At 37.7% G+C, this 18,103-nt stretch overlaps 1 protein-coding gene across 1 annotated transcript in view; it reads left to right on the top strand.

The window, feature by feature from the left end:
• The window catches only part of Upf1 (Upf1 RNA helicase), a 24,670-nt gene extending 12,811 nt beyond the window's left edge, over nt 1-11,859 (top strand). The window contains exons 5-19 of the mRNA XM_070136963.1: nt 85-297; nt 1,228-1,400; nt 1,625-1,832; nt 2,000-2,165; nt 4,195-4,389; nt 4,610-4,698; nt 4,809-4,911; nt 5,249-5,383; nt 5,844-6,078; nt 6,291-6,517; nt 7,669-7,902; nt 8,053-8,305; nt 8,566-8,897; nt 9,242-9,427; nt 9,745-11,859. Of these exons, the coding sequence (XP_069993064.1) occupies nt 85-297; nt 1,228-1,400; nt 1,625-1,832; nt 2,000-2,165; nt 4,195-4,389; nt 4,610-4,698; nt 4,809-4,911; nt 5,249-5,383; nt 5,844-6,078; nt 6,291-6,517; nt 7,669-7,902; nt 8,053-8,305; nt 8,566-8,897; nt 9,242-9,427; nt 9,745-9,753 (2,758 nt within the window). The 3' untranslated portion in view covers nt 9,754-11,859. The remainder of the gene's footprint in view (nt 1-84; nt 298-1,227; nt 1,401-1,624; nt 1,833-1,999; nt 2,166-4,194; nt 4,390-4,609; nt 4,699-4,808; nt 4,912-5,248; nt 5,384-5,843; nt 6,079-6,290; nt 6,518-7,668; nt 7,903-8,052; nt 8,306-8,565; nt 8,898-9,241; nt 9,428-9,744) is intronic.
• The last annotated feature ends 6,244 nt before the right edge of the window (nt 11,860-18,103 follow it).

The raw sequence follows: 18,103 nt of genomic DNA on the forward strand, positions 1-18,103 counted from the left end.
TGAAAAGATGTAAAATGAATTTGGTCTTTGTTATTCTAGGCTTATTTGAATTATGAATTTTATGGTTAATATTAACTTCTGCAGGGATCCAGAGCAGTGGAAACCACTCATCAGCGACAGAGCTCTTCTGCCATGGCTAGTTCGCGTTCCTTCAGAAGCTGAACAGCTGCGTGCACGCCAGATCACAGCGCAGCAGATCAACAAACTAGAAGAGCTGTGGAAGGAGAATGCTTCAGCCACTTTTGATGACCTTGAGAGACCTGGTGTGGATGAAGAGCCCCAGCAAGTCTGCCTTAGGTACGTACTGTGTTTTATCTTTTCTCCCGTAGTTGTGTGGTATTTATTTCTGAAGTTGATGTGGTATAAGTAGAAAGATGCAAGTCGCACTAGGTTAAATGAATATGAATTATTATGGGGGGAAAATAATCCTCTTTTATTTTATTGATATCATTTTTTTATACATCAAATGCATTGTATTACACACATAATTTTGAATATGAGTATGTTATATTGTCTTGTGCTGATGCAAATTATTGTACAATATAGTATGATGAATTATTATATTTTATTAATATATATTTTTTATAGATCAAATGCATTGTATTATAATTATAATTTTGAGTATGAATGTTATATTGTCAAGTGTTGATGCAAATTATTGTACAATACAGTATGATGTATATTCAAGAAAAAAAATACACAATACGTTTATACAGTATGTAGGTTTCAGTGATAGTTATATAGTTATTTGAATTAAAGGAAACTTGATTTTGGATTTTACTGTAATATCTGTCAATTCTAAGTTTTATAATTGTGTTCCTTATCAGTATGAGGAGATAGGGGCAGGTCATTGCTAGCAAATTCTCAATACGACTGTGTTGGTCTTGTGGCACACACAATAAAATGTACATATGACTCTAATATCATATAGTAAATACATATAAAGTATAGAGGAGGATCCTTCCACTAATATTCATTGATTATAAATTTGGTGCCAAAAGATATCTTGTATTTTTAATAAGTCAAACTAGTTCTACAAGGTTCTAAAATTATATTTTTGCCATTTCTGGGAAACTAGACTTTGTGTAAACCATAGAATTGAAAATAGCTTCTATATATTAGGAAACTACTACATTGCAGTTCAGTTGAAAAGTTTCTAATTTATATATATGTTGCATAGGATATTTCCTAGAAGTCTGAAGCTGAGTTTTTAATTTGACTCAATAGGTATGAGGATGGATTTCAGTACCAGAACATTTTTGGGCCACTCGTGAAGTTAGAGGCCGACTATGACAAGAAGTTGAAGGAGTCTCAGACACAGGACAAGATCGAGGTGCGCTGGGACATTGGCCTTAACAAGAAGATCTGTGCATACTTCACCCTCGCGAAGACTGACGGAGGTGAGTTGAATTTGTGAAAAAATTACGTAAGGGAAAGAGAGTTTCTCCAGCAAAAAGAGAAGTTGGGGGGGGTGGGGGGGGTAAATGTGCTTCAGACTTTCTTTTCCTTGGAACTGATCCTATTTTCTTTAAAATTTTGGTTGAATTTAAACACTGATACACTTTCATAAATTGACATTTCATTTTTCTGAAACTCATTTTGCGTATGATTGCATCACACCCAGACATGCGCTTGATGCATGGAGATGAGCTGCGACTGAGATACCTGGGGGACCTTCACAAGCCTTGGTCAGGGGTGGGACATGTCATCAAGATCCCTGACAACTTTGGTGAAGAGGTTGGAATTGAGCTCAAGTCGAATGTCGGAGTGCCAACTGACTGCAGGGACAAATTTGTTGTTGACTTTGTTTGGAAGTCTACGAGCTTCGACAGGTAAATGAATTGGCTGTGATTGCACTGTAATGAACTGGATATTGCTTTCTCACTTCATACATATCACAAGTTCAATATTCATCTGTTTTGTTTGATTATTATTAGTATTATTATTATTTTGCTGTCACATAAATTCTCTTCTGATTTTTTTTCTTAATTTTTTACAGAATGCAAGCTGCTCTGCGCAAGTTTGCTGTTGATGATTCCTCAGTGTCTCCGTACATTTACCACCGTCTCTTGGGACACGTTGAAGTTGACGAACTCCTCTTCCGTCACATCTACCTTCCCAAGCAGCTCTCTGCTCCTAATCTGCCAACACTTAACAACTCGCAGGTAAATAGGTTTTTCTTTTTCCTCGAATCCTTCCTATATCTTTTTAGTCTTGTCCGATGTGAAGGGATTTTGGAGGGATTTCTGATTTTTCTATGCTGTAACTGTGAATCCTTAGCGTTGAAAAGATATGTAAGGAATGAAATAGTGTTTTAAGTAAGTCGTGTCATTTTTTTTATTTGATATAGAATGAGAAGTGTTTTACCTGATTATTTTGGGAATTGGGCTAGAAACAGGAGGCATATATTATTGTCCAGTAAGTGGCAAGTGTAAGAACAAAAAAAAATCATAGATTTGGATTTACATGTTTTCATAATTATTATGTTAGTGGGCAATTGTTTTGAATGAAGAAATAGATTGGAATATAGACATGATTGTAAAAGAAAATAGACTTCTTAAATATTAATTGTTCAGAGGAAGATATACTGTTTTGTGTATAGAATTAAATATTTGAAAGGAAATTGTTGGGAGAATTTTTAACTTCTGATGTAATTGGTGTAAAATGCTGGCACACCTGAAGCACTATTATACTTTGGGACATCACCTTAGTATTTGAAAAAAAACTATGATGACACTCTCTTTGTCTTTTGTTATTGTTTTTATTGTTGTTGTCGTCTTGTGTACTTGTTTGGTCATGTTTATATGAATTACATTACATTTTTATTGGTAATTATTTAGGTCTTTTTGTATAGAATTGTATAGGTGGCAACTAGAAAAGTCATGGGCCTCTGCATAACAGTTATATCCATGGAGGAAATATAAGTAGGATGGAGAATGCGTGATTCCGTAATGCACAAATTGTAACTGTGGGTTCAGTTTTAAAAGTTCAATTATATATCTTGTATTATCTAATTATTCATGTTCAGTCATACCCTTTTCATTTGTTGCATTTTTAATCTTTTAACATGAATGACACTTTATAAATAAGAAGTTTCACTATGTTATTAAATAGAAAGTGAGTATTGAGTTTTTGTATCTGGTATTACTAGGGTAGTAGGGTAACGATTATGGAAGCAAGGATAAAGTAAACTTGCGTGAATTCCCTCAGATCTTGCCTGTTGCTAACACACTCAAGAATTCCTTTAGATTTTGTCTATTACTAACATGCTCGAGCTTATGCAGACTTTAGTATTCCAATTTGAGGTTTATTATATATAATGAATGATATATGATGAAGGTTCCCTGTCTTGTAGAAACAGTGGCTACATCTAGGATTGTTTTTCTTCTGTATCTTATTTATTTATGTTTATGTTTCCTTGATCAGGGCTCCAGTTTTCACTTTACATTCCAGTCTGCGCTGATCTTTCGTGTAATTTTTTATTTCGGATACATTCCACCTTTTTCTTTAATTGATAGTGAAGTTAAAATCAGTCAGTAGGTTGAATATCAGTCTATTCTGGCTGTATGAATACATTCGTACTATGTTTCAATTGCTTTTAACCCATTTACGCCGGAAATGGGACACCCGGAAAAAAAAATTGCCGGGCATCCCGCCAGTGTGACGCTTGCGCTCCGACTCAGCAGTGGACAACGGTCGGGCAGAGTGTAGGCCAGCCCAATGTGCCAATTTTATAGGCGCCCGGAAGCTTTTATTTTCGGCTTCAAAATATACAAGCAGTAGTGGGTTAAGAGCAAAATACTGTTGAAATTACATTGTATTGGCTCCTCTGAAAATGTGTTTGATGATTCAATAATTTCTGTAAACTTTACATCATTCCTCTTGTCTAGTAGTTTGAGGGAGGGGGGGGTATATCTTGAACGATTATGTTATTTAGATAAAACACCAGTCATGGAGGTGTATGAGCAAATGATTATTATATGAACTTTGTTCTGAAGGGCACCTTTAGCATAGAAGCAGTATTCTTATATTATAAACGGATTTTTTCTGGGAATTGATTCTAATAATTTTCTTAGATTTCTCTCTGTAGAAAGAGATTAGAAAATTTTGTTTACACAATATTTTCTCATGATATGGTAAAGAAAACTTCCTTCGAAATTAAAGTAGCCAATGTTTGTCTCTTGATCTTTCCAGCAATATGCCCTGAAGCATGCCTTGCAGCGCCCTCTTTCCCTGATCCAAGGTCCACCAGGCACAGGGAAGACCGTTACCTCCGCAACCATCGTGTACCAGCTGGTGAAGCAGACTGGAGGCTCCGTCCTGGTGTGCGCCCCGTCCAACACCGCTGTAGACCAGCTCACGGAGAAGATCCATAAGACTGGGCTCAAGGTAAGGGATTCGGTCATTACTTTGAGATCATGGGCTCTGTTGGAATTTAAATTTAACTGATAAGGTAATTATTGTAAAAGGTTGTATTCGTATTGTATTTTCATTTTGTATTCCTCATATAAGAAGAAGAATGCCAGTTATCATTAGGTTCTAATGATATCAGTCTTCAGAAATTGTGTCATTCTTGGATGTAGACCAATATGTGTTCTTCTCCTGACAGGTTGTACGTCTATGTGCCAAGTCCCGCGAGGCCATTGATTCTCCTGTTTCTTTCTTGGCTTTGCACAACCAGATCCGGAACCTTGAAGAGTGAGTTACTTCTAATGCTGTTTGAGGATATGTATTTACAAACTTTAATCTTTACGTGTAGAATTAGGCAGTTTTTTCATAGGTTTATAATTGAGGTATTATTCTAACAGTAATGGAGAGCTTCAGAAGCTTCAGCAGTTGAAGGAAGAAACAGGTGAACTGTCATCAGCCGATGAAAAGCGATTCCGCATGTTGAAGAAGCAGGCTGAGAAAGTGAGTGTTATTTATGTTAACCTTTTGATTAACAATGTAATACTTCACTCTGGGTTACACTAAGATTTTGGCAGTATGTTTTTCAAACGCTTCATGTAGAATATATTGCATTAATTGTTAATTATCTTTTGTCATATTTTCAAAGAGAATGATTGGATTCATTTGAGCACCAGTGTTATTTAGCAGAGGAGACTGCACTGATGTGACATTCTCTTGAATTAGAAGCCTATAACTGATTTATTCTAGTTTTAAATTTGAAATAGGCCGGTACAAATAATGCTCTTCATGTTTATACAATTCGTGCAGCCCTTAGCTTACAGTAACTGATTTTTTCCAGACACTTTTAGAAGCAGCCGATGTGATATGTTGCACTTGTGTGGGAGCTGGAGATCCTCGTCTGGCACGTCTGAAGTTCCACTCCATTCTCATCGATGAGTCCATGCAGGCCACTGAGCCAGAGTGCATGGTTCCGGTATGTTTGGCTTAACATTTCTTAATCCTTAAAGAAAGTTTTTGTGGCTTTTCCTGTATGTGCCAGAAAAAAGGAAAAGGAGGGAGACAGAAAATGAATATATGATAAATAGAATATATATGATTATTGTGATATCTATGATATTTGTAATACATATGATAATATACACATATGATAAACTCTGTGACATATACTACATAATGATACAGAATACCTATACAGAGGTAGAGGAATTTAACTGCTAAGCTAAGTCTGTCATGCCTCAAGCCTTTCTTTTATGTGTGACTGTGAATATCTACCAAGAGGAAAGGATCCTGGAAAACACAGTTCCATGGCTGACTGCCTTTTAAAACTTTAGGAATGTATATATGTGCTCCCTTTAAAATTCTTGTGTGGTTAGTAATAACTTGTATGTATGGCTCCTATACTTTCTTTAATTGGGTTCCCTTTATTCCTACAGGTTGTGTTAGGAGCCAAGCAAGTCATTTTGGTAGGTGATCACTGCCAGCTTGGGCCTGTCGTCATGTGTAAGAAAGCCTCCCGTGCTGGTCTCTCGCAGTCACTGTTTGAGCGTTTGGTTGTCCTGGGCATCCGACCCTTCCGCCTCACCGTCCAATACCGCATGCACCCTCAGCTTGCTCAGTTCCCGTCTAACTTCTTTTATGAGGGATCTCTTCAGAATGGTGTTGTTGATGGTAAGATAAAAGAGAGAATGGTGTTGGTTTATATTGGGACTTATTTTGTGTCCATTGAAATTTTGTAGAAAAATTATGAGACAAAAGGTATTTATTAGAAAGTAAGTCAATGGCATTAAAATCTATGGTTAAAACTTGAGAATGAATGATATGAGAAGTAAAATGACAAAATATTATTAGATTGCGATAACTAAAACATATTCTTTCCACAGCTGACCGCACCATGAAAGGCGTGAGTTTCCCGTGGCCCCAACAAGACAAACCCCAATTCTTCTATGTGACCTCGGGCCAGGAGGAAATTGCAGGGTCAGGAACTTCCTACCTGAACAGAACCGAGGCCTCCAGCGTTGAGAAACTTGTCACACGCTTCCTCAATTCCGGTGTCAAGCCAGAACAGATTGGTGTCATCACTCCCTATGAAGGCCAGAGAGCTTACCTGGTTAGTTCTTTTTTGTTTGATTTGTATGTTTTATGGATTAACGACTAATTGACTTATGCTCTTCAGTTTCTGAGTATTTTTCCTAGTAGAAATATGTTACTTGGTATTTTATGAAAGTATTTTCTGTTAAGAACCAGCAACTTTCACTGGAGAAGTAAGTGTTAATATGCTTCCAATTGTTGTAAACAAGGTGAATATTAAATCCTCTATTCTGTGTTTGCAAATGTTTGTTATAAGTAACAAGGTTCCCAGACTTTTGTATTTATCACATTCTTATCTTATCTTGATCATTATAACTCCTAATCGGAATAAGGATGTTGTCATTACTCGCAAAAAGGAATTATTCTTTGATTTTAATTTCAGACAACAAAATGTACTTGGCATTCCAACCAATTGATCAGTATCTCGAGGAAGTTGCTAAATTTTTAACTAGGATATTCTACTAGATCAGTTGTTTTCAGACTTTGGGGTAATTGCCTATGTGGGAGTAATGAAAATTTCTAGGAGATAAGGCACTTTCTAAAAGTAATAGTTCTTTGTATTAAGGCGATGTGCTGTATCTTCTGTAGACCCATGCATTGGTATAAAGGGCAAATGGTACTGATTCCCATTAATGATACAACAATTATGTCTGTTTTAATTACCAAAGAAATTGGGTTTTAATTCCTACTTGTATGAAAAGATACAAAGCTTTAATTTGATTTTTTGTGAAAGTGATAATGTCTTCATTCTTTGTTTCTTGAATGATATTAATTTCATACAAATGGAATACATTAGAATTTAACCCATTACTGCTGGTATATTTTGAAGCCGAAAATAAAAGTTTCCAGGCCCACTGCTGGGTCGGAGTGTGAGCCCTGATACAGCGTCACGGGTGGGCCGCCTGGCAATGTTTATCTTTTCTGGTCTCTCATATGTGGGACACCCGTCGTTACTGGGTTAAGCATTCTAATATTTTTCATTCTTTTAAGTCTGGATAACCGAAGAGAAGTGGGAAGAGGGAATGATATCAAAAAGTCGGAGAACACTATACTAGATGAATGTATCGCTGCACTTCAGATGGTTTGGGGAGCCTTACAGATTGTTTTTCTTAATAACATTTCATAATGTTTGTCTGGATTCTGAGGCTAAAATTTATTCTTCTGTATCAGGTTCAGTACATGCAGTATCAGGGACCTCTCAACCAGAAGCTGTATCAGCGCCTGGAGGTCGCGAGTGTGGATGCTTTCCAGGGCCGAGAGAAGGACATCATTATCATGTCCTGTGTGCGATCCAACGAGCACCAAGGAATCGGGTTCTTGTCAGATCCGCGTCGTCTGAATGTGGCTCTGACTCGAGCACGTTACGGCATCATCATCGTTGGAAACCCGAAAGTACTCTCGAAGGTGAGTTACTTTTTAATGCAAGCTGTCTCTTTTCTGTCTCAGATCAAACAATTAGGTGCTAGAACTCTCATTTGCAACCTTCTCTCTTTTATAATCTGAATAGGTTTTGAAAAATAGGTTTTGAAAGGTAACTTTTCCCTCCAATTTCAGCAAGGACTATGGAACCACTTGTTGCATCACTTTAAGGAAAAGAAAGTTTTGGTGGAAGGGCCCCTCAACAACCTCAAGGAATCCATGATGCAGTTCAGTAAACCCAAGAGACTAATTAATGCAACTAACCCAGGCTCGCACTTCATGAATACAGCTATGTACGATGCGCGAGAGGCTATGGTTCCTGGCTCTATGTACGATAGGTCAGGTCAGCTCAATGGTTCTGCACCCCCGCCTTCCCAGTGCTTCAGAGGTGAGCTTACAAAAAATTCTATGTGCCTGATTGTCTCCTTGTCTGATGATTAAATTAAATTCTTGGCTCTTTTGTAATACATGAATATTTATCTCAACTCCATGATGTTGACTGACCACATTAGCAGAAAGTTGAAATCAAGTTCTTTCTATAAATGTTAATTTTCACAGGTATACAAATGAAGCCTATTATTAGAAGTAAAAAAGATTTTTATTACAAATCTAGGAGCATCATGTAACTAGACTCTTTATCTCCTACAGGACCACAGTATGATATGTACGGCCGAGCTCATGATTCTCTGGATTATATATCTGCTGACCACTCCCAGCCTGGGCTAAACAACTTACCAGTGCCAGTGGGAATGTTCATGAACATGGCTCATGTACCACCTCGCTTCTACCAGCAACACCAGCAGGCTCTGGCACAAGCACGTGGAGGAAGAGGTGGTGCTCGAGGTGGCAGAACTGGAGGCAGAAAGCCCAACAAAAACATGGGTGGTTCTAATGCTCTACAGTTATCTCAACCCTTCAGCCAAGACCCCACCACACAAAGTTACTCTCAGCCTGGTCTCACGCAAGGGCACCTCTCACAGGTAACGTCAACATTGCAGTTTTAAGGGTCTGGCCTTTTTAAGTATATAAGTGTGTGTGTGTGTGTGTGTGTGTGTGTGTGTGTGTGTGTGTGTGCGTGTTTTTGTGTGTGTATGTGTGCGTGTTTTCGTGTGTATGTGTGCGTGTTTTCGTGTGTGTATGTGTGCGTGTTTTCGTGTGTGTGTGTATGTGTGCGTGTTTTCGTGTGTGTGTGTGTGTTTTCGTGTGTGTTTTTGTGTGTGTGTGATTATTGTGGATATTTGATGAGAAAGTAAATGGAATAGAAAGGGTTAATTTTTCTTAATGGCACAACTTGGATAACATTTTCTTTTCCCCATGTGTACAGGGCATGTCTGGGCCTGGATTGAGTGGGCTCTCGCAGGGAGGACTGTCTCAGGCAGAACTTTCCCAGGACTCGTACATGGTAGACCAGTTCCAGAGCCAGACGGATGGACTCCTCTCCCAGGACTCCACCTACCAGGGTGACCGTGCGTTCTTCACTCCAGCATCACAAACGCACCACTTCTCACAGGTAGGCTCAAAATTTTTATATTGTCTTTGTTGAGTGTACGAATTATGGACACAGATTTTGGAAGAAGAATTACTGATGCTGTCTTATATTACTACCAGATAATATTATCATCATAACACATTCTCATTTGGTTAAATGATATAGATTCTCTGTGAGATTAAATATGTTCTTCCTGGATTTAGCATTAACAAAAAAAGAAGAAGAAAAAAAAGTAATTGTTGTTTTGGTATGTAACATTATTTATTCAGAAAAATGTAGACAAATCTGTAATTATACTTTTTGACCAATACTAAACATTCAATCACTTCTTTTTCCAGCCGTACTGATGGTGATTTGAGAGATCCCCTGGCGCATGAAAGGCGATGAAGCAGCGCACCAGAGCAGCAAGACATACGTGGAGCAACACAGGGGGACCCACAGCAGGCACAGCAGCAGTAGCAGCAGCGGCACAAGGAACAGCAGCCTAAGCAGTCCCCTCGTGTGGTCGAGTCACGTGCAGACCTCCCTGCCGTGGAAGCTGATGCAGGAGGCAACAGCAAACAGGACTGCTACGGCACTTATGAACATAGCCAAGGCAGGTGCTTACTCTCAAAGGTGTGAGACAAGACAGAAGGTGCCTTATATCCCAACATAGTTAATTCTCGGGTATGGACGATCCTTTGGCCACACCATGGATCTGGCCTGTCTATTAGTATAGATGATGGCTCCATAAAGAGTGGATATCAGCCCAGCCCTTGATCCTCTAACCCGAGACATGCTCATGTCAACAAGAAGGAAGTGTAGGCACCTGAGAAAGAAAGAGAGCGAGAGAGAGAGAGGAAAGAGAGAACAAGAGCACAATGATGAGCAGCTTCCAGCCAGCCCCAGCCCCTCCCCCCTCCCTGCGGGTGCAGGAGAAGTGACCTCAGTGCTACCACACAGGACTGCCACGCTGTCATGACCTGCCTGTGTCCTGAACAGTGGCGATGCCCACACACTCCTACATGTCCTCTTCATTCCACTGGCAAAACACCAAGTGGAGGAGGAACAGGAGACTCCCATGATATTACACAACGTTTGTCAGCACTGTTTCTTTGTTCTGTTTAAGTTTTCTTGTTTTTATATCATTCATGGATTCAGTATGTGATGGGTATTTGGTTTTAGTAATATGGTTTGCAAAAAATACACAAAAAAATTAGCAGCCATGATTACATGTATGTGTACTTAATATACTTTTTCATTTCTATAACTGGACTGTAATGATAGAGCACGCTTTGTGTTCACAGGTGGCAGTAAAGTGATGAGGACAACTTGCTCTTTTGTTAATTTTTGGTTGGTCTGCATATTACAGCAATCCTTTGTTCAATATAATAAGCATATGGTAATTTTCTGTACTTTTACACAAAAAACTTATAGAATTAGTACAAGTACAAATTTCTGAAAAAAATATAAAAAAATGCATACATGTACTGCCAAAATTGTATTTGTTAATACAGTTATCATGCCATCTTTCAATGTCAAGAGTACAAGCTTACAGGCCATGCACGACTAATTAAAACACCCTCTGTAGAAAGATGTATGGCATTTTTTATTTGTTGTTATGGCATAGAAATCAAGGTTCTCTTATTATTTGTTGGTATATTGCTACAAATAACATCACAAAAGATTTATGGAAAATTTCTCTTCCCATATTTCCAAGTTCTGAACACTCAATTTTATTTATTTTAAAATTTTTAGTATCAAAGACCTGTAGGTCTTTAAAGATCTATGTGATTGAAAACAAAGTTATTATTATCAATTATTATTATTTTTATTATTTTTTTCCTTCTTTCTTTTTTTTAATAAGGAATCAAAGTTATCTGCTCACAGATAACAGTGCATATAAAGGAAAATAGCTTCTAGTAAGGGTGCCATCAAGTCCTTAGACTTTGTTTTCCTCTTTATGTATTGTTTTTGTAAATGGGTTAACTGGCCCGCTAGTGTGTCCATCTCATTTCACAGAATTGGGGAGCAGTTTAATTTATAGTTTTATTTTGACAGTATTGACTATTCACCTTCTAAAAGAAACCATGCGTGGTGACCAACATTGGAACAGAACTGTCCTGTATTCACTGGTGATGAAATTCTGCTACAACTGTTATTGAATTGTTTAAATAGGCTTTCTTAAATGTATGCCCTATGAGAAAAAGTAAAAAAAAAAAAAAAAAAAAAAAAAAAAAGACAGGGTTATATATTAGTAGGCTTGCATAATTCTGTAGAATATTGGGAAGGTCATCATATATATTTTTATTTTATTTTTATTTTTTTCTCTGTCAATTTGAGTGGCTCTAAGGTATATTGGTTATACCCCCACCCCATTTGAAGCTTTTATTTTATGAAATGATTGGGCCTTAAGAAATGAACAACTTCCAAGGCAACATTGGTAATAACACCTAATAAATGAGTAAACAAGACTGATGTTTTTCAAGTTCCTTCCATTGTTTGGAAGTTAATCTGGTAAAATGTTCTCTATGTTAATCAGTAATATGGAGAAATTGACTAAATTACTCTTAAGAGGACCTGTTGGCTTTATGTATCAAAAATGGATATAGGATAACTGCTTTCAATCCGAGGCCTCCAGGCTGGCTAAAATGCTGATTTGTCCGACTGTGAGGCTGTTATAATCAAGGTGCAGGGTCCACCATGTGCAGGGAACCAGCACATAAGTTTTCATGCCATATACACTATAAACAAACATGAATGAAATAATGAGGCCTTAATGTTACTTTCATTTAAAAAATCCCACATGCTTTTGCAGGAGTTTAGTCTACAAGATAACTCATTCTATTAAAATAATGGTTATATGCCATATGCAACCCTGGTGAGATGACCATGCATGGCATGCCATACATGCCTTCCATAATGGTTAAAAGCGAAATAAATGTACTAGACATCTAAGGTCATATAGCACTAAAGGAAGGTATAGTAAAGGGTGATGACAGGTGATATGTGTCAAACATCATGAGTAAAGTTGAAAGGTTAAAGATGGATAAAGGAGTTGATGAGGGAATGGGTTATGGTGGTTTAGGTAATAGAATTAAATTGAGTGAAGGATATTTACGTGTCTGAGGAAGGAGAACAGGTTGTCAAAGCAGAAGCTGTGAGATTCTGTAGGGATGTCTGATATGCTGGAAATGCAGAGGTGCAGGCTATAGTAAAACATGGACAGGACAACAGAATGTGTGGAACTGAAAACGGGACATTACACAGGGGACATTGGGGCGGGTAGGAACGTGACATTAGATCGGCATACATGAGGCGGATGTGGCCAATACGTAAGCGTGTGAGGGCCGTCTCCCAATGTCTGTTCCGGTGAAATGGAGCTGACCAAGAGGAGACAGGTGGTTTTACAGTATGTAATTTATTGTTGCAGAGGCTTGACCAGAAAGATTGCCATCGGGTATACAAGAAGGTCTTAAAGTGGGGGTAATAATCCGTAGCTGGAATATGTGAGAAGTGTAGTTGAGGTGATGTGGACATTGCGGCATAGCGTGCAAGAATATCTGCCTGTTCATTGCCAGGGATTCCAACAAGGCTTGGTACCCAGCAAAATCTGACAGATTTGTGATGTGTGGATAGATAGAACAACCAGTTCTGGAAGGGGAGGGTGTAGGAACATCTTGGTCTTTCAGGCATTCCAGTAAGTCTTCTCCACAGTCTGACCAATCTTTGGTATTGACTGGGCAGTTTGCTTGGGGAGATAGAGACAGTTCCGGTAAAAGTATTAAGAGATGGATGAGGTTCTGCAGGAAGAGATCAGTTAGATTTCATACTAAAGCTTCAGTTTCATATGTGACTGTTACGAGACGGGAGCAATCGTGTACGGAAAGGCATGGAAAGGGACTCTGCCCACATGTTTTTGGAGGCATTGTTGAAAGAAGAGTGTTGCCTGAGTAAGGAACTGTAGGGGGGATCAAGAAAAATCAGCCCCATTTACCTGGGATAAATAGAGTATTTAAGATATTCGCAGGGTTGGTGGTGGTAGAAGGACGGGGACGTGTGGAAGAGGGAGTGTTGTTGAGAGGGGGGGATAGCATTACGGAGAGATGGAGAAAAAAGCTGTAAGGTAGTAATAAGGGAGGATGGGATGCTTGATGAAGAAGGTTGTGGGGGTAGAGGTTATGAAATTGAGGAAGTTAGGAGAGTAGGAATGTCTTTTGGAGATTGAGTCTCAGCTTGGGTGGGTAATGCACTAGTAGGCAGTGAGGAGTGGGTAGTAGTTTCAATGTTCAAATTTGTGGTCAAAGAAAAGCCTGGGGTTGGAGAGCCAAGAGAGTTTGAATTGGTGGGGCTATTTGATGAAGGGGCAAGCCTCATTGTCCCTAATAAGGGTATTACATCTTCATTACTGGCCATAGGAAGCCTTGATTATGTTGGGGAAATAAACAGTCCACCCCTCAGTGCCCCTTAAGGGCTAAGGGCTAGACAACTATATCGGGAATACAGTGCCCATGGTTCCCGTAGGCCATTCAAGACTGGCACAAAGTCAGCCTTTCATCCTTTCAGCATGGCTCTTTCACCTTAGTAAGTAAATAGTAGAGGGGGTTGGAGAAGGGACAGAAACAGAAAACTGGAGGGAGAAAAGGCCATGCAAAATTAATGTTGAGGCCCTAGGCAGGGGAGATCCCTGCATTGGGTCTCAGTCTCCATCTCCTAAGACCCCCGCACAACAACGAGCAAGGGATTGGGGGCCACTGGATTAACTCATTGAACACATACTGTAGCTCTATATCCCACTTTAACTAGACTTGGTACATTTTTCAAGAAATCTATAATTATCTACTATATCAGATTGCTTGAAGATGTTGAGGTAGGTACCTTTTTTATTTTTAAACTACATCAAAGAGAAAAACAATCAGTACTTTCCTTAGAGTCTAAAATTCAAAGAAAAGAATGAGTACATATTTTACTTACATTTCTTTTTCAATATCCATGCTTGCAAAATTATTTGGGGGGGCAAATGAAAGACTCTCACAGAATTGCTGACTGGAGAGAGAACTTTAGTTGCATGTTCTTGCTAATTAAAATACAACATTTTGATGATAATAGCATCCAGTATAATATTGAGGTAATATATTTTTAAAGCCTTTTTATTATTCTTTTTCTTATATCATGAACTTCTCTTTAATCTTTACAAGTCAGTATGTATAAGTTACACAAAATAAGAAAGACAAAAACAAGGAATTTCAAGGTAAAGAATCAAGGCTCGCTACATAATTTTTCATCAGCATTTTTGATAAGATTGATTTTGAAGGAAAATAAATAAATAAATAAATAAAGAAAGAAAGAAAAAAAGGAAATAAGTAACTGATACCTGATACATTGGTTTACAACGATTATAGTATAGTACATCTTTACTATACCCATAGTTTTTAGTCATTCCATCAACTGACTTCATCTTCGTATATTGAGGAAGGTTAGCATAAGGTCATCTGTATGAAAAAGTCAAGGTAAATACTAGAAACCTTTCCGAAAATGAAAGCATAAAAGTAATCAGTGATAGCAAAAACCAGGGATTTTTTTTTCCAAATTTACCACTGTGGAGAAGGATATGCAAGCAATTCATCCCTCACAGGTAGACATTTTTTCTTAACTTTCAAAAAAAAAAAATTACAAATAGTAGTAGTAATTGATTATTCTTTGACATTTCTGAAAGCCAAATAACCAGGTTTACTTTAGTGAAATTATCAAGCATTAAACCAGTTACTAAAATTTGCCTTTATTCACTTACTATGATTATTTTACACAACTCCATAAATCATACATATGTGTTTAGGTAAAGAAAGACAAGAGTCAAGTTAGATTAGTATCATTATTCTGCAATATTAGGAAAAATGGGGCAGTATGGCCTATAGAATTATAACCTAACTTTTCTCTCTCTTCTTACATGCTGACAATCTGTTTCCGACATTTAAAAAAAGTCTGCACATTGTATAGTGCCTACTTGATATTTTTGAAAAGTAACCTGCAAAACTCTTGTACAACAAAGAAACAGGTGTCAGGCTCATATGACAGGATCCTCATACACTGTCTTCCGACAAGAGGAGATCTAAAATTTATTTTCACATCACAATACTGTATTTGTTTTGATGTAAATATTTGCTCGCAACTGGTCCAGGTTCCCAGTACTCAGTGCATTATTTCAACAACACAGTTATACTGAAAATATATACAGTGGGGAAGTAGTCATGATGTTTTGGCTCAAATCACTAAAAAGAATATGCAAAATCAAATAAGTTAGCTATTCAATCACTCTCTAATAACAATTCCTATTAAAGATGCACCTACTTGCATATTTAACAATGTCCTCTACCTGACTACAAGGTGGAAAAAATGCACATCCATCCATCCATTTGCTACGGCATAAAAAAAGAAGTTCATTCTTTTATGAACAGATAAACATTCATTCTTTACTTCCCTTGTGTTATCTAAAACAACATAAAATGAAATAAGATGAATCATCAATACAGTGTTAACATTTTCAAACAGTTTTGTAAAAATAATTCATTCTCTGTAATGTATTGCATAACAAGTGTTGGTCCATTAACACACAACAGCAATAGTGTACAGGTTAAAGTATGTTCTAATTTCTTTTGAATTCATAAATGCAAAAAGAAATAATAATAATAAAAAAAGATTGGACCTTCCATTTATATTTCAGAACTCAAACTAAGGAATAGTGATTGTACTAACTTGTGGCATCTTACTTGGTAAAAAAAAGAAAAAAAGAAAATAACATGTACCAGTGGGAATTTAGCTGCTTCTGTTCCTCATATTTTAGCAATATCGCAACACCAGAACCTCAAAAGACGGCACCTTTGCATTAATTTTTCCTAGGCTGTAAGAGTATCATCTGACTAATTATTAGTACATGATGCTTTTGAATGATAGAACATATACCGAGAAATTTATACTAGACTTTATTAGTGGCCCTGAGATTTCAAAATAAAACCTGGAAACATTTATGAATATACCCCACCCCCAACCTTAGTTAACTAAACTACTTACACTATTGTCAGCTAATTATATATATATGTGTGTGTGTGTGTGTGTGTGTGTGTGTGTGTGTGTGTGTGTGTGTGTGTGTGTGTGTGTGTGTGTGTGTGTGTGTGTGTGTGTGTGTGTGTGTGTGTGTGTGTGCATACATGTGTGTGTGTGTGTGTGTGTGCATACATGTGTGTGTGTCTGTATGTGCATACATGTGTGTGTGTCTGTATGTGCATACATGTGTGTGTGTCTGTATGTGCATACATGTGTGTGTGTCTGTATGTGCATACATGTGTGTGTGTCTGAATGTGCATACATGTGTGTGTGTGTGTTTGCATACATGCGTGTGCATGTTTGCAAACATATGTGTGTGCATGTGTGCATACATGTGTGTGCATGTTTGCATACATGTGTGTGTGCATATTTGCATACGTGTGTGTGCATGTTTGCATACATGTGTGTGTTTACATACATGTTTGTGTATGAGTGCATATGTGCTTGTGTGTGCATGTGCCTGTGCATGCATATGCATGTGTTTGTGTATTGGCAAAGACTTGTGTAAGAGTGGTTAAGTGATTCATATTCTGAAACTGAATCATCAGATCAGTTGTAAAATTAACCCCAATTTAAAGGAAGATGTCGTATGATATTTTTTTCCTTTCTTTTTTACAATATTAGACTTTTTGTTGGAATTCTGTATAGTTTTCAGGAATGTGTAATAAGTCTCAATTTTCCCATTCCACCCAATGCTCAGAGTTCACCTTACCTAGATTCCTAGTTAGTAAACAGGTGAAACAAGTAGTACTCATAACTGACTCATTGGTGGCTTAGTACTCGTGGAGCCATCTATGTGTAAAAACAATAACTAAATAGAACACTGTGGGTATGGCACGTACGCACCTGCCATCCCCAGTGGCATAGGGTCAAAAGCCAATTGAAATCAATCATTGAATCAAGCCCATGGACACTATCAGTTACTGAGCTCTCAATTTAGCCAACTTTAACTGCAATTTCCAGAAATCTTTAAATGTGTTACTCATACCATTCCAACTTATCACTCTTACCTACTACTTTCTTTGCCACCGGAACACTCATGCTGTCACAACCGAGGCAGCATGATTGCCCTACAGCTCTGACATGCTTTGGACCATAGATAGCTTGATCACTCTTGCACAAAGCTCCAAATACAAACACCCATATTCATTAATTCACACAGGCATCTACACATACATGTAGGCAAGCAGGCATGCATACATATTTGTGTGTAATCATAATTTTATAGTATGAATGTATTGCCTTTACTGCAGTGTGTAAGGTGTGTGTGTGCCAATGTGTATGCATAGAATATATAAAACATACACTAACACGTACACATGAGCATCCACACCTGGGCACATACATACACACACATATATGCATGCATGCACACATACACGTACATGCACACACATACACATGTACACACACACACAGATGAATGTACCTGTGTGCTATGCAATAAGTATGTATGAAGTAAATATATATGCACACAGACATACACAGATACACATTCATGCATGGGTGTATGTACACCTACATACACATTTTATCTATTTATATATGAACTCGAGAAATTAACACTAGTTTGATAGTACCAGTTATTATAAAATTTTGAGATAAAACTTCTTCATG

The sequence above is a fragment of the Penaeus vannamei genome, chromosome 22 (genome assembly GCF_042767895.1).
Source record: "Penaeus vannamei isolate JL-2024 chromosome 22, ASM4276789v1, whole genome shotgun sequence".
NCBI classification, from domain to species: Eukaryota; Metazoa; Arthropoda; class Malacostraca; order Decapoda; family Penaeidae; genus Penaeus; species Penaeus vannamei.